Consider the following 16,308-nt stretch of genomic DNA (forward strand, 5'->3'; position numbering starts at 1 on the left):
AGTTCTTGTTCAAAGAGGGATGAGTGAAGGCGGAAACACAGACAGATGGGTCACCCTCTCCCACGTTCATTCAAAATGCATCAGGTTCTGTTGTATTTTCCAACCACGCGAGCTCCCTGGATGTAGCTAACAAACAAAGCTTCTTCAGGTCAGACTGAACTCGTCATTGTTTTTCCTGCTCATTACAGAGAACAGACGAGTGGGGACGACGTGAGTCAGTGGGCTCATGTACACTTCTATGAGTCACTGAGGTCGGTGCAGGAAACGGGCAGGCTTCGGAAGAATCAACTTAAAGAACCATTCAGCCTACCTGGTATCACATCAGTTGAGTTTCGGAGGACTACAAACAGTGTGAAATAAAAAGGGGTATTTGTGTTAGGTTGTAAATGGCATCACCTGCCAAGAAATATAAATACCCATTACACTTTTTTGACATTTGAAGAAAAGGGAAATCAAATGGGAGGCGAACATCTAAAATTACATATTTATTGAGGCCCACTCATTATCCTCCATTGTATAGTAACATCACTCATCAGTTTAGAAGAAAGATCATAAACAAAAAGATGACGTCATGTGAATGTTTAGATAACCACAAACTTTATTTAATGCCCCACACAGATTGTGTTCAACACAAATTAATTTAGGGGGAAACGGAACAAGCTAGGACTTTAAAATGCCAGTGAGAAGTTGCATTAAAGCCAAATATCAAATGTTTTCCAATTTATTAGATGAAGTGTTGATGAAAGTACCTTGTCTTTGAGAATATATTTAATTTTAAAACGTTACAAAATTCAAAAATAGGGTAAAAAAAAAAAAAAAAAACAACAACTGAAAGAGTTAGTCAAATTTTTATCTTTGGATGTTTCTGTAGGAGAAAAACAAGTGTTTCTTGTATTAACGATGCTGAAGGGTCTCAGTAAGTCATAAAAACGTGACTGGACCTAAAATAAAATAAATAAACAAATAAATAAAACATGGTGATTTTCCTACATTCATTTTTTTTATTTACAAGTTTATCTTCCTTGTTTATTAACATTATGACGCTGTTTAATATAGGAACTTGTATTTATGCTAAAGTAAAATTGATCATTAAATCCATTAAAACATCCATTTCATCCATCTTTCCATCCATCCATCTTTCCATCCTTCCATCCATCATTCATCCATCCATCATTCATCCATCCATCATTCATTCATCCATCCAGCCATCATTCATCCATCCTTCTATCATCATTAATCCATCCATCCATCTTTCCATCCTTCTATCCATCATTCATCCATCCATCCATCATTCATCCATCCATCCATCATTCATTCATCCATCCATCATTCATCTATCCATCCATCCATCTATTCATCCATCACTCAACCTTCCATCCATCCATCCATCCACCTATCCATCCATTCATGCATTTTCTTGGACCCATTCCCTAGCGACATGCTCCACCTCCATTTCCCACTCCATCCTGCCACAACTCCCAGATACTTGAAGTCCTCTGTCAAATACCTAATAGTTTTTACTTCTTCTTCATTTTATCATGGAAAAACATAAGTCCATAATCTTCAGAAACCATGAAGGTTCTCCTTGGCTTCAGGAAAATATTTTCTTGGTGACCATAAAGTAAAAGACGCTAACCGAAGAGAATATCTAGCCACATTTGACAACATAAAACGTTGCAGAAAACGCTCGATGCCAACAGGAAACGCTTCTTTTCAGATTTATTGCATATTCACAGCACTGTCACTTTCCTCCCTTCTAGATGTGATATAGATGCACTGTCACGGCTGTCATCCGAACCTTAATAATTGATGCCTGCACAGAATTCAGTTCTGCTTCTTTTTTTATGTTTCTGATCACTAAGGGTTTTGTTTTTCTGCCCGTGCTCCAGTTGGCTGGCCTCCAGAGCCGAAAGGAAAGCCACAACATTTGGATTGCAATTTATCACACAGGACCACTCAAGAAATTAAACCACCGCAGCCTCAGGTGGATGCTTTGTTGATCTATGCATTTTGCATGTTGGGAGTCATGACAACAGCAACTGTTTGTGTCCACTAGAGAAAAAAAAATACCCAGGAATTAGTCCTGACCGGTCATTCTAGTTGAATATTCTTGTGAGGTTAACTAGACCAATCAGATCTGGATCTTTTGGTGCACAGCAGACATCAGCTAACGCACTTTCGATTCATCTAATACATTATTGAAAGTTCTTATTTTTTTTGCAGCTGCACTCTGAGAACAAAGGTATTGCAGTCGTCACTTTCAGCATCACAGGCCGGAAAGAAGACGATATTTTGAGATCTCTTTTTCCATCTCCACAAAAATCAGCTCCCCTCCAGCAGTAGCCGCCAGCGTCGGTACACTTTGGTTATCATGTTGTTCAAACAGGCCCATCGCACCCTGGTCGTTCTCCTCCAAAGCTGTTTAATGAAAGCTGACTTATGCAGGATTTTCCCTTCGTTCACATTTTAAAATTCCCTTTTATATTAGTTTGATCTTCTGTCGTGTTTGGAGCTGCAGCTTTGACTTCAGCCTCATGTTTTCCTGTTTTATCTCCTTCCCGCTCGAGGCTTGCTGCGCTGCTGAACACATCGGTGTGTTAAGTCCAAATTGCAAGGCTGACTTATTGCACTCTCTCTCTTATTTCCTAACCCAACACGCTTCAAACGTCTTGCACAGTTCCTGGGATCTTACAATGTTGCTATAGAAAGTCTTGGCAAGGTTTCAAATACTTGGACCCCTTAGAGAGCAACCAAGTGAGACATTAAGCCCCCAACTGCTAGGTGTGTACGGAGTTAGGGTCTGAGGACAGAATGCTCAACTAATGTCTGCGCAGAGCAAAGAAACGTGCATTTTCTCCAACGTCAGGCATTAAAATGAAACATTTCTTGTTACACCGCTTGTTTTCCTTGTCAGTAAATGCAGTGAGGCTGCAACCTGCACCGATGACTAACGCAAATACTATTGTGTGAATTCACACCACTGTTTTCCTGTTTTGAAGGTATTTTGCCGTCTTGACTACTTGTGCATGCTTTGCGCTAGTCGTGCATATATCGAAACATTCAACTCGTTCAGAAAATGGCTGCTATGATTTTTGCGTTTTGTAACATCCAGTTTTCCCAGCCTTTCATGAAAAGATAATTCAGAGTTTTGCCTGAGTAAATCCTGAAATTCCAGGAGATATGGGGTGGGCAGGGTCCAATGTGTAGTCTACGTGATACGCGGGTATACGGAGTATACCCACTAGAAGAGCTTAAGAATTTCAGTATACCCACTTAATAGTGCCCAATGATACATATCATTAGGCACATGTCATTGATATGTTAAACAGCAGTTAAACGCTTCTATAGCAATCTATATGTATGCAGCACTTGTTTATTACATTCGCTTATCCATCAAATTATTGTATAATCAATACTTCGTCACTTACTACTAAATACTTGAACGTTTTGCTTTGATACCATTTTATATACAAAGCCAACTGTTGTATAAAATTTGTTGAACATTTATTCAAATATAAGCATCAAAGAAATTTGGAAATGTTCAATAAAAATCAAAATAAATTAACGATTACATTGTACTAACCAGTGTACTTTGGTTTCTAAGCGCAGTATACGGACCGACCAAGGTAAAGTTAGTTTTACGTTGGATATTCACGCTCCGTGGCTTCAACGGTGTCCAACGTCCAATGTAAAACTAACTTTACCGTGGTATACCCACTACAAAAAAAGTACACTACACAACTGGCAGGGTCCCATTGAGAGATGACAGTAAGTATATTGTAGCCCACAGTACGTGCATACGGTAATTACTCCAAATAATCAAATATGTTCGATAACAGATTCTAAAAAGTCACCATAGCCACTCAGTAAGGATACATGTATAGTACACAGTAGAAGCAGAACATGAACTCTATTAAACTAGAATGTTGGCATTATTACATGTAGGCCTGTCGCGATAAACAATAAATCAATTAATCGCACGATAAATGAAAATTATCGACCTCATTTTCATTTAACGGCTTTATCGTTTCTTCGTGTCTCTCTTTCTACTGAAGACACTGGATGACAAAAAGCTCAACTCCGGTGCTCTTCACTGACCCCTCATTTTCTCTTTAAAATCCATTTTAATCGTCCAAAATCGTGTTTTTAAAAGCAGCTAAGCTGAGAAGCTAAGCTAACAGGCCAACCTCTGGAAAAAACTTGTCTTGTCGAAGCTCCAAATTTCATGGTTGAAACCAGTGCCTTTGTCTAAAAAGTTGTTTTTCTCTGCAAAAAGAAGCTGAGAACTTTTTTTACTGATTTTTTTTATTAAAAGCTTTGTGTGAAAAATGCTGTGCTGAAGAGCTCAAACCACACCCGAGCGTCCGCCAATTTGAGAACCGAAGAGAGACTGCCCATGTCAGGTCAAGGGGCCTCCCTTCCATTTTTCTTATAGACACACTGCTCGCTCCCTCACTATCCATCCTTTGGTTCAGTCTTATACTGCCATCCGGTGATCAAAAAAGGTACTACATGCAAAACAAATTAAACATTTCTTCTTAAATTTGACAATAATTACTAATTAATTAATTACTAATTATTGTCAAATTTCAAACAATATTATCGTTTATCGCAATAATTTCTGAGACAATTAATCGCCCAACAAAATTTGTTATTGTGACAGGCCTGTCTGTACCCGTACACAATAAAATCCCTGAAAAATCATCTTTTAATCATGAGAGCTCCGTCTGACAAAATGTGAGTCTTTTTCCAAGTTTAAACTGATTTCCAGAGTTTCTGGGAATCATCCATCCATCTTCCAACACTTATCTGTGTTTGGGTCACAGAGGCAACATGTCCAGGAGAGAAACCTGGACAACTCACTCTCCAGCGACACTTTCCAGCTCCTCCTTCCAAGTCCAGAGTGGATATTTAATCCCTGCAGTGAGCACTGGATGTGCCCCAGGCTCACATCCCAGTTCAAATAAAACCTTCAAAGGGAGGTGTCCAGCTAGGAGACGTCCTAATCGGACAGGTCGTCGTTGAAAATAAAAATTTGTTTTCAACCGACTACCCTGGTTAAATAAACGTCAAATAAATAAAATCTGATGCCAGAACCATCTCAACTGCCTCGTTGGCGCAAAGCAGCGGCTTTACACGGAGCTCCCCCGAGTACATGGAGTTCCTCACACCATCTCCAAGGCTGATCACTGCCACCCTACGAAGGAAGAGAAGCTCATTTTAACCACTTGTATCTCGTTCTTTCAGTCATGATCCAAACCTCATGACCCGAGGTGAGGGATGGAATGTAAACCAGTATATCAAAAGCTTTGGGTTTAACTCAACTTTCTTCACTACGACGGACTGGAGCAATGTCTTCATTACTGAGGATGAGGCTCTAATCCATCCATTCATCTCCTACTCCATTTTACAGTCACTAGTGAACAAGACACCCAGATACTTGAACTCCTCCACTCGAGGCCCCTAAAACTCGTCAGTCGACCCGTTTCTTGTTGAAAACATATTTTTAAATTTTTTTTTGCAAAGCATTTCCTTCGTAGAAATACATCCAAGTTCTCTTCAATTCCTTAAGAAAAATAGTTTATATTTAGGTTTGCTTCAGCGTAAGTTAGTCTTCTTGTGCTACTTTTTGTTTGTGGCCATCGCTCAACTTTCAGCTTCTAGCTAGCCTTTTGCTACATTTAGGTAACTTTTTCCTTCTTTTAACTTAAGTAACCCAACAATCAAAATATAAAATTAAAAAATAACCCAACATAGTATAGAAATTACTTTTTGGCTTTTAACTAATATTTTGCAACTTTTACTTAAGCTGATGTTCTGCTTCTTTTAGTTTTATTAACACCGTTTCTTTGTGGGGTGCTTCTGGTTTTAATGAATGGATCAACGCATAAAGTCCAAAGCATGAAGACTGAAGCTGTGGAAAGAAACCTGCACGCTTCATCGAGACTTGTTGTTGGAGATCTCACGACCTGCCCTCAGACCTGAGCAGCCGCTGCAGGAAGCCACAAGGGTCGTCGAGGACACTTTCTATTGTTCGTAACTTTCAGTGATCTCAAACAGGCGATTACATCAAGACCGTTTGTCTGACTGCTGAGGTCGAGGAAAACAGAAACCAAACAATCCAGACCTTTTTCTTGAACAAAGTTTAATAGGGAAAAACAAACAAACTGAGACATGACCAACTGTAAGTAGCAAAGAGTCTTCAACGGTTCAGCTTTGAGCGCAAGAAAATCCTTGAACCCAACCCTCGAAGGAGCAACTCAACAGCGCACTGACTCGGCTGGGAACATCTGTGGAGATAATTAACTGAACTCAGAAGTCCTCGAACAAAGAAGAAGAAAAAAAAAAACACTATAAACAAGACCAACTAAACAGCTCCTGGCTTCATCATCCTCGCTGCTCCCAGTTTTCAATTTTCAAAACGACGTGTTGTGTTTTTCCAGATGTCTTCTCCAGCTGCTCCCGTTGTTGTCGGGCGAACGCTTCGGGCTTTGGTTTATGTAACGACCGCAAAGCAACACATACAGTATGGCTGACTGCGCTGCTGCGAAGCCAACACTGTGCAGAGCTGAAACGATCCCTTCCCCTTCTCAAACGGGCACGCTGCTGGAAGCAAGCCTTTATTTGACGGCCGGGCGTTCAAGGACCGAGAGAAACGAGTTCGGTGGTCGAAGGTCAGGATCGTGCCACGATTTTAGAAACGTCCTTAATTCGTCTTTCAGAGAATAAATAAAAAAACATTAAAAACGATCATTTATAAATAAAACAGGGAATCCGATCACCTGTCTGAACAGAAAATGCACTAAAACTGCACTGAGTTTATAAAACGTGTTGCTCAAAGTCTGAGAATCTAGTTTTGATAGCAGATTAAAACTGACAGCAAGAAAACTGGTTTTGAGAAGTAAACGTCATTAACTGACAACAACCGTGTACGTTCAGCTTTTATTAAACTGTCTACGGAAAACAGAAAGCTAACCCTGACAGAGCTGCTCCGTCTGTGCTGCTCCACAGAACAAGAGCTCCACATGGTGGCAAGACGAGAGCTAAATCCCAAGACATTGTCAGAAAAAAAATACTAATAATTTTTTGAGTTTGAGAACACATTATTGTTTGTTTTTTTTTTTTTACCGTGACATACAAAATATTACTTTAAAACTACCTTAGAGGTCTTACTGAAATACGTACACACCTTGCATGCAGTTTTTTGTTTTTTAGCCCACGGACGGTTCTGTTGAATGTCTCTGACTCAGGGCGTTAACCGCTCGGTGCTGTATCTCAGAGCTCGATCTGTCAAAAGAAAAAAACAAACAGAGGATCTTAAAAAAAAAAACGTGTCAAAGAAGCAAAATGCCTAAATATTTTCTTCAGCATCTTGAAGACAAACGAATATAAACAATAAACCAGTGAGAGGTAAATGAATCAAGTGAACGACTGTGATTTAAATTATATTTTATTTGTACTTTAAGATTAAAAAAGCTGCTCCAAAATACTGGAAAGAATCCTTGTGTAGGCAGCTACGTACATACGAGAACATTTAATGAGTTTATTGGTCTAAAGTAATGCCACTTTATTTATTTTGAACTAAAAACACAAGAAAACGTTAAGATTAATTTTAAAAAGCAAACATGCTGGTTAGAAAAGTCAATGTGCAACAACACGCTGTTTTTCTGTAACTTTCCACATTCAGACACATTTGTATTTACTAATAACCTCAATTTTAAAGATATATTTTTAAAAAGATTATGATTATATAGTAGTCCCTCGATACTCCTTGGTTTGACTTTCGCGTACTCACTCTTTCACAGGTTTTCAGTATATAAGATTGCAAACATTGTTTCCTGGTGGCCTGGCCCGCTCAGTGATCGCCAAGGGGCCCCTTCCTTTCTCTTTCTGAGGCGGTCTGTCACAGCAGAGCACAGCCTCAGAAGGAGAAAGAAGGGGGCGGGGTCTATCTTTCCCCATCGCTGCTGTGGGAGGTCAGTGAGGTGGACACCAGAGTGAGCAGCATGGATTGTTTATTTTAAATAATCATAATAATCATCATAATAATATCTTAAGCTGTGCTCTTTTAGAGCATTTAGAACATTGTTAAGAACATTGCAAGAGTAGGGGAAGGGTTTATAAATCCTTAATTTATAAATATACTAAAATAAATATAACGTCCCTACTTTACAGATTTTCACTTATTGCGGGGGTGTCTGAAACGTAACCCCCGCGATAAGTGAGGGACTACTGTAATTATTATCAACGATTGTGATGTATTTATTTGGTAATGAAAATAGCATAAAACAGCAGTACAGTGACGTCTAATAATAAAAGGATAATAGAAACAAAGTATTTCTTCTGATCAAATTGCTCCCTGGCTCTTTCAACAGCTGCCCACTGCTCCACCTGGTGGTGGATGGGTTAAATGCAGAGAGACAATTTCACCATCGTATGGGAACATACAGTGATAACAACACAAACACTATTATTATGTTTTCCTCTTAATGTTTTTCAAAGCAGCGGTTTTAATAAGTTTAAAGTTTGTCTGGTGATCTGCAGACCAAAGCTACAAAAGGAAACTAGGAAACCAACTTACTGGTAACAAAAATAAGGTTGACCATAAATTTATTTCTCTAAATGTTGAAGATTTTTGTAACAAATAAACACATTTTAAGTGTATTTTAGTAGAAATTATACAATGAAAAAGCTTTAGGGCTGAATATAGCCTGGTGCCATGAAAGGTGGGCTATCGTGTGTTGGCGTTAATTTGTCTGTTAGTAAAATATCTCATGAACCGCTAGACTGATTTTATTGAAACGAGCTACAATTCGGTGTGGCAGCAGCTGCGGTTCAGTTTCAACACATCTTCTAAGCACCGACAGTTCACACAAGGTCTTTGCGAAGCTTTGGCGTCCTTGAAAGAATCTACTGACCTGGGCAGAGGATTCTTGTAAGCGATGCCTTCACTTCCAACAGTTCAGGGCTCTCCTCGGAGTCTTTGGTGGCGTGGAAGCTTGTAAAATGCAGCGCAGGCCACCAGTCTTTTCTCGCCTCCATATGTTTGCTGACAACGTTCTCCCAGTCGTCCCTGTTTTAAAACACAAGTAGACCCACAAAGACGGACTTAAACGTTTATTTAAATCAGCAGCGGTTGGTTGAAGATTTATTGAAAATATACGCGTTCAAACTTTCTATAAACTTGTTCGTACTGTAACTGCAGGTCCTGAATAACGGCCTGCAAACGCTTCCACACGTCCAGGCTGCTCCTCCAGCAGGCAAAGTCGAGCATGTCCAGAAGGATTCCTAAAGCTTTCTGAGCCCCACTTGCTTTCACTGAAAACACAACAAACAAACAACAACAAACATTAACACAGAAAACGTTTTATTAAGAGGCAACACCTTGAAATTCTTGAACCCCCCCAAAAAAAAAAAAAAGGGGTTTCCACAAAATAATTCTGAATATTTTTGTGTTTTTTTCCCCCGCATATAATTAATTATTCTTACAAATATATTTATATTTAGGATTAAATCTGTTTTTACCAGACTGGCGCAGGATGGAGCTGTACTCAAGCATCAACTCATGGCTTGGAACTAAAACCTGGATGTTCTAAAACAAATTAAAACAAATTAAAAAGAACAGTTTTTTTTTAATGCATTTTGGATAGAAAATTGTAAAGCGTGGCTGATAGCAGCGCCAACTAATATTAGAGCATATATTAATATAATAATCTATAAACCATCTAAGTGGTAGTTAACGTTCATTCGCGCTATAAATGCTCGATGCTTTTAACTTGGTGTTTTACCTTTAAGACTTTAATCAGTTTCTTCTTTGGAGCATTGTGCCTCTTGAAATACTGATATAAATACACGTGTGCATTGGGATTGGGTGGAAAACTTGTGTCATACGCGTAGTCATTCAGGACTTTAAGGGCCTCCTCGTGATCCCCATAAAACTCCAGCATCTGCCAAAAGTAAACTACAGTGAGAGGAGATGCAGGGACAGTTAACCAATGTAAAACAGAACTACATTTAAAAAAAAAAAAAAAGGCTAAAATGTAATTTACTGATACAACTTGAGACAAAAAGTGTGGATACGATTAAAAAAAACAGATTGATTAGACAAAAGAAGTTAGGATTTGTGTTAAAAATATATTACTGTGTCAGTGAAAATAAACACTTGAGATAATAACTGAACAAAAATGTTTTTTTAATACTAAAATTTAAGTAATGCAGGTGTCAAAGAAAATTGTTTTGTCTACTGTACGGGCTGGGTTTATAGGTGAGATGACAAGTGTTAAAAAAAACAGGAGGCATCATTTAGCTACTGAGGAACTGCTCAGAATATGCCCGACTCGGTTACAGGCGCAGCCTATTTCACTTTAGTTTTACACACACGCACACAAAAAATCTTTAACCTGGACAAAAACAAACAAAAAAGCAAGTAGTTGTGTAAAAAAAGAAGATAAATCAGGATGCAAGGTAAAACCTGCTATGCATTTAAGCACAAAATTCATAAAATCGGCTCTATATTAATTATTTATAGGACACTGAATGATAAGAGGGTGGTTGAAAGCCTTTTAAAGCATGAATAAAGCATTAATATCTGCCTGAGCGCTGAAAGGAACTTAAAAAAAAAAAGACTTTTGCTTGCCCCCGTTTTAAAAATTCATCGAGGCTTTAGAAAACGTGTTTACCTCAACGTAGCACAAAATGAAGGGATCCCAGACTCCTGGGTTTTTTAAAACCTCTTGAAGATTCACAGAAGCTTGTCGGAAGTAGTTGTTGGTGCTTTGGTTGTCTGAGTGGGAAGAGTCTGGAAACAGACATTTTTAGTCAACTCTGCACGTGCAGTTGCGTTTTCTATCCATTAGGGGGCAGCCTAACATCACACAAAGGCTTGCAATGTGTCGGTTAAACACACAAGTAAAGGTTGGATGCTTATGTTTCGGCTTACAGTTGTCATCGATTGACTTTTTGTCGCACCAGATCATATAATCCAACAAGCTCCTGTAGACTTGGATCAGTTTACTCGTCTGATGCTGAGCGGCCGAAACCTTCCCGTATCTCCAGCTTTCTGCGACAGACAGCTGCTTCTTCGCATCTTCAATCTGACCGTGGAGCATCAGGTGGAAGGAATGCTCCAGGCAAATCTTTAAAAAAAAAAATTAAAAAAAATAAAAAAACACCAAAAAGCAAAACGCATCATAGAAAAGTTGAAGCAAAATAAAAATGTGCAAACTGCATTGGGCTTGTGAGGCAACATACCACCAGGTAAAGTTTGATACCGGAGTGTTTCATCCGTTCATAGATGAGGTTGTAGTCGTTCATCGTTGAGTTGGGATGGTGGTGAAGGATCTCGGTGCTGATTCGCCAAACGAGCTGGAGTCAAAATCATAAGGAGTTCATAAAAAATAAATCACTGAAATGTTTTCTCCTATTTAGACTAAAATAAAACAGATGTGTGGATTTGGGCCTTTACAGTATGTATTCAGTTATTTTTCCTTTCTGTGCTGTATACAGTGTGTTCATATGCCTTTACAGCTCAAAGTTAAAAAAAAAACAACTTACCTCTCGATGTGCTGCGCCTTTCATTTTATTCTCAAGGATTTGAGGGTAGCATGCCATGTACTCTGCTGCTTCCTGCCATCTGTGATGCAGCATGGCTTCTCTGATTTGCTCCAAGCACATTCTGCACGACTCAAGAAAGCCAGTTTCGTTGCAGGACTCTAAAAGCATTTACGTCAACGCACATAAGATTTAGTAAAAACAATTCGCAGGTTGTACGGTTTCACTTTTTTTTTTTTATGTTGCAACTTGTAGAATATATCAAAGATTGTAAAACGTTGAAGACACAATCTGCATATACAGATAATATTTCCATCGAGCAAAAATACTAGTTATTATTTTTAAAAAGGCTTAAAAATGTTTGGTCGTGTAAAAAGAGAAACGTTTGAACGTTGCGCTCACTTCTCACCTTCAAACAAGCGTTTCACCAAAGGAAGCGTGGAGTTTTGCCCTTTCCTAGAGCTGCGGTCGGAGTCGTCGCTGTCCTCCTCCAGGTCCTTCTGAGACTCCAGGTGTTGGTCCAAGTCCTCCATATTCAGCACTTCGGTCAGATTTAGGTTTTTAGTAAGCAGAAATCCCAACTGCATCAAAACGTTTTCTTTTAAGATGAACTTCTTCTGTTGTGTCTGAAACGACAGATTGTAAATAAATAACTAAATAAGGCAAGCGCAACATCTGCAAACATGATAAACTAATCAAGGTTCGAGGTTCTTTATTGTCATTCGCATCACCACATCCACAAGGTGGAACAAAATTATGCACTCAAGGTCCCAGTTACACCCAAAAATTGCAACAACAAAAAAAGGCATAGGAGCGCAGTCACACGTGAGCAGAGTGAACAGGAGGGGGCTCAACACACAGCCCTGAGGGGAGCCAGTACTGAAGGTTATTACGGTGGAGGAGAAGATGTGGATCTTCACAGACTGCAGCCTGTTGGTTGAAAAATCCAGGACCCAGTTGCATACGGAGAGGCTTAGTCCTAATGTAATTTATCATCATCATCAGTTAAATCATTTCCATACTTTCAGCTGACAGCTGAGCAATAAAAAGGATTAGAGGTGGAGTTGGTTAGCATGTTACATTTGTTTGGTAAAGTATGTACACAGAAATAATGAAACTATGAGAAACTAGGCCATTTTTAATCTTTTGTAAATCAGCTTCTTGGTTCTGTTTGATTGTAACCTCACAGTGACATCTTTAGTCATTTCCTTCTTCCAGTTAAATACTATTCATTGTAAATTATGGGTAGTTACCTGTTTGGATGAATTTAGACCAGATTATAGTTGTGATTTCTAAACTTTTAATCTTTTTAACTTTTGACCCACAAACCATGACGTAGTCTTGTGATTCCCCAACCATCACTATTCAAGTACAAATGCTACTAATAATCCTAAAATATCGGGACATAATGATAAACTAAAACACAGCTTTAAAAAAAATCATTACTGTTTTAATCTTGTGTGGGGGAAGTCGGTCATAGCAATCATACTTAAACTTAATTTGATTTCTGGAGATGATCTGTGGACTTGGTGCTTCATGACCCACAGAAGAACCCACTGAGTAGTTGGACGCCTCTTATTGTACTCGACTCGTGGCCCAAAAATATGTCGCTTACCTGCGAGACAAAAGGATGACATTTCTAAAAAAACTAGTTGCACTCGGAGGGAAGATGCCAAGTGAGTTTTCACGGCAGCCACGGGGCTTGCATGGAATGGATACGTGGAAAGACACTGAACTACGGCCGTTTTTGTTGTACACTGGACCTGTGGTTTTAAAACCTGTGTTATCCCCTGTGAGATACAAACATTTCTTGTCCCTGACAGTAGCCACGTCAATAATGCTGGAGTCAGATGAGAGAATTGGAAAGGCCTAACTCCAATATGCTGAAGAACTAATCCAACATTTTGTCGTGCCCTGTATGGTAAAACCTTTCCTGTATACAATGTACATGGACTGTCCCATCTCCATGAAGATGTCGGGCACTTCAACTGTTCCCTGAATGATATTTCCTGTTTTCCATTTTGAAAACTACCTGCAACAAATGTGGGCGTAGTCCCCTTGAGCAAGTCACCAGGCGTTTGGCAGGAATCCAACACTCAGAAGTGAATGAGGGCAAAATGCACCCAAAAGAGTTTCTTTCTTTTAAAGAGAGAGACAGTTGTTTTCTCTTGAGAGATGACAAATTTGCTTTTGTCAGACAGAAAAAGAAAAATGCTGATGGCACCTTTGTTTGTGATATCCTGCACCAGCATCACACTTCACCTTTGTTTCAGCAGCCGTGTAGCTCTGGACTTTTGAATATAGTGTGTATGGGAAGTGGTCAGGTCAGAATGAAAAAACAACTATTGCAGGAAGGGGACCTTTTCCGCAAGGTGGCCTGCCTTCCACAAGAAACTGGTGGTTTTGTCCTCGTACCCCTTCGCCATCGTCTGGAACATAAATAAAGTTGGATATTCTTCTTCTTTTGGTTCGATCTCAGCAGGGAGTCATCACAACCAATCACCTTTTCCCATCTGTTTGTTTTCTGCAACTTTCTCGGTGGGTTATAAAGTTGGGTATAAATAAAGTTTATCTTTTAAAATAAACTTTATTTATAACTTATTTATAGTGGGTTATAAAATTATTAAATAATTGCCTTATCAGGCATTTTGGGTTTTCATGAGCTGTATGCCATAATCATCAGCATTAAAACAATCAAAGAGCTGAAATATTTCAGTTGGTGTGCAATGAATCTGAAATAGATGAAAGTTTCATTTTTATCGTTACATTATGGAAAATAATGACCTTTATCACAATATGCTATTTTTTTGAGAAGGACCTGTACATGTATGAAAATGTGACTTTGAAAATAACTTTTTTCTCTAAACCAAAATATTGCTGTTAATTTTTGTAACTTTATGAAAAGGTTTGGTATCTCTAATGCATTTTGCAGCAAATTTGTAATTGATGTGCTCAAACTTGGCAGCACGACGGCTCAGTGGTTCACACTGTTGTCTCACAGCAAGAAGGTCCTGGGTTCAATCCCCGGTTGGACCTGGGCTCTTACTGCGTGGAGTTTGCATGTTCTTCTGGTGCTTGCGTGGGTTTTCTCCGGGTACTCCGGTTTCCTCCCACAGATCAAAAACATGCATGTTGGGCTGGCTTCAGGCCTCCCTTGAAAATGATCTGTGATCTCGATGAGATCTGCCTGGTTAAATAAACGTTAATAAATGATAAATAAGTGTGTGTTAGTAAAGCAAGTGGACATTGTACAGAGACAAGTGTGAAGTGATTGGCAAAAAAATTCAAAGCCAACTATAAATATTTGCAGGGATGTTTTTTTATTTTTATTAATCCAGTATTAGGGGAGGCCCCAGCAAGACATTGTGCATTTTCCAGATTGCCTTTGCATATTACTAATTACTCGTTTGTTTTTTGTGTTTTTGTCTTTTTTTTTTTTTTTTTTTGCAAATGCAGATGGAATCATGAATGGGGATGCTGCAGCAACAGAAGGTTTTATAAGGACTCATGCTGCAGAGCATTTTAAAACATGCGCCACAAAGAAGTGAGATGCAAATACAGGTGCCGGTCATAAAATTATATCATGAAAAAGTTGATTTATTTCAGTAATTGCGTTCAAAAAGTGACATTTCTATATTCTATTCATTCATTGCACACAGACATATTTCAAACGTTTGTTTCTTTTAATGTTGATTATAACTGACAACTAATGAGAACCCCAAATTTAGTATGTCAGAAAATTTGACTATTACTTGAGACCAATTTAAAAAAGGAAAAAAGGATTTTTATAGATGTTGGCCAACTGAAAAGTGTGAACATGGTACTATGGTCCTCGCAAAAGGAGCCCCAACCAAGTAATGAATGATATACATACTCGTACATTTCATTTTTCATATTTTTCAGTTGGGCAACATCTATAAAAAAAAAAATCCTTTATTTATTTATTTTTTTTTTTTATTTAAATTGATCTCAAGTAATCTAATTTTCTGAGATACTAAATTTAGGGTATTCAGTAGTTGTCAGTTATAATCATCAACTTTGAAATATTTGAAATATATCAGTCTGTGTGTAATGACTGAGTACAAGTTTCACTTTTTGAATGGAATTACTGAAATAAATCAACTTTATTCAAAATGTTATGAACAGCACACTTTAAAAAAAATTGCGTACGGTAATTGTGGTGAGGGGACTGTAATTTTATATAGCTTTTATTTCTCGTGTTGCTAGTTCAGCTATTCGAAAATGAAGGCATGCTATTTTTTTTTTTTTATCTTAAGTACAGACCAAAGCTATGTGAGCTGTGTCTTTTTATAGATTTGTTTGTGTACATTGTGTTTTGCCACCAGTTGATAAGCACCCTGTTAATTCTAAAGTTTTTTTTTTTTTAAAGGTACTGAAGGTGGACTTTTTTTTTTTTTTTAGTTTTTGCCACCAGTGTTACGCTACTGTTCTGTTAGTCCTTTAAATTGTGTTAAATAAAGAAGATAAATGAAAAATTTAAGGAGTGATTTGTAAACTCTAATCCAACTGTTTCTAGGACCATGTTTCCTGCTGCACAATGGGTGGTCAAATGAACCATTTCCCTACTTCAGTCGCAGTTTTAAAGTACTTTTCATATGCATAGCATAGAAGCAGCAGTTTTTAAGTGACTAAAATAAGTTAAATATAATAAGAGCCTATTTAAAATAATAAATATAGTTAGTTGACGTGGAAAAGACGTCTTTGTTGCCATGTCCGATAGACGTCGAAATTAGACGT

General features: G+C 38.3%; 1 protein-coding gene across 1 annotated transcript in view; it reads right to left on the reverse strand.

The window, feature by feature from the left end:
• Positions 1–7,246: 7,246 nt before the first annotated feature.
• Positions 7,247–16,308, reverse strand: part of taf1a (TATA box binding protein (TBP)-associated factor, RNA polymerase I, A) — a 9,501-nt gene continuing 439 nt past the window's right edge. Inside the window, exons 2-11 of the mRNA XM_037685181.1 lie at positions 11,960–12,176; positions 11,554–11,711; positions 11,251–11,364; positions 10,940–11,135; positions 10,680–10,798; positions 9,789–9,947; positions 9,526–9,592; positions 9,195–9,318; positions 8,919–9,073; positions 7,247–7,287 (exon numbers count right to left, since the gene is read on the reverse strand). Of these exons, the coding sequence (XP_037541109.1) occupies positions 7,247–7,287; positions 8,919–9,073; positions 9,195–9,318; positions 9,526–9,592; positions 9,789–9,947; positions 10,680–10,798; positions 10,940–11,135; positions 11,251–11,364; positions 11,554–11,711; positions 11,960–12,137 (1,311 nt within the window). The 5' untranslated portion in view covers positions 12,138–12,176. The remainder of the gene's footprint in view (positions 7,288–8,918; positions 9,074–9,194; positions 9,319–9,525; positions 9,593–9,788; positions 9,948–10,679; positions 10,799–10,939; positions 11,136–11,250; positions 11,365–11,553; positions 11,712–11,959; positions 12,177–16,308) is intronic.

The sequence above is a fragment of the Nematolebias whitei genome, chromosome 12, assembly GCF_014905685.2.
Source record: "Nematolebias whitei isolate Nwh7 chromosome 12, NemWhi1, whole genome shotgun sequence".
In the NCBI taxonomy this organism is placed as follows: domain Eukaryota; kingdom Metazoa; phylum Chordata; class Actinopteri; order Cyprinodontiformes; family Rivulidae; genus Nematolebias; species Nematolebias whitei.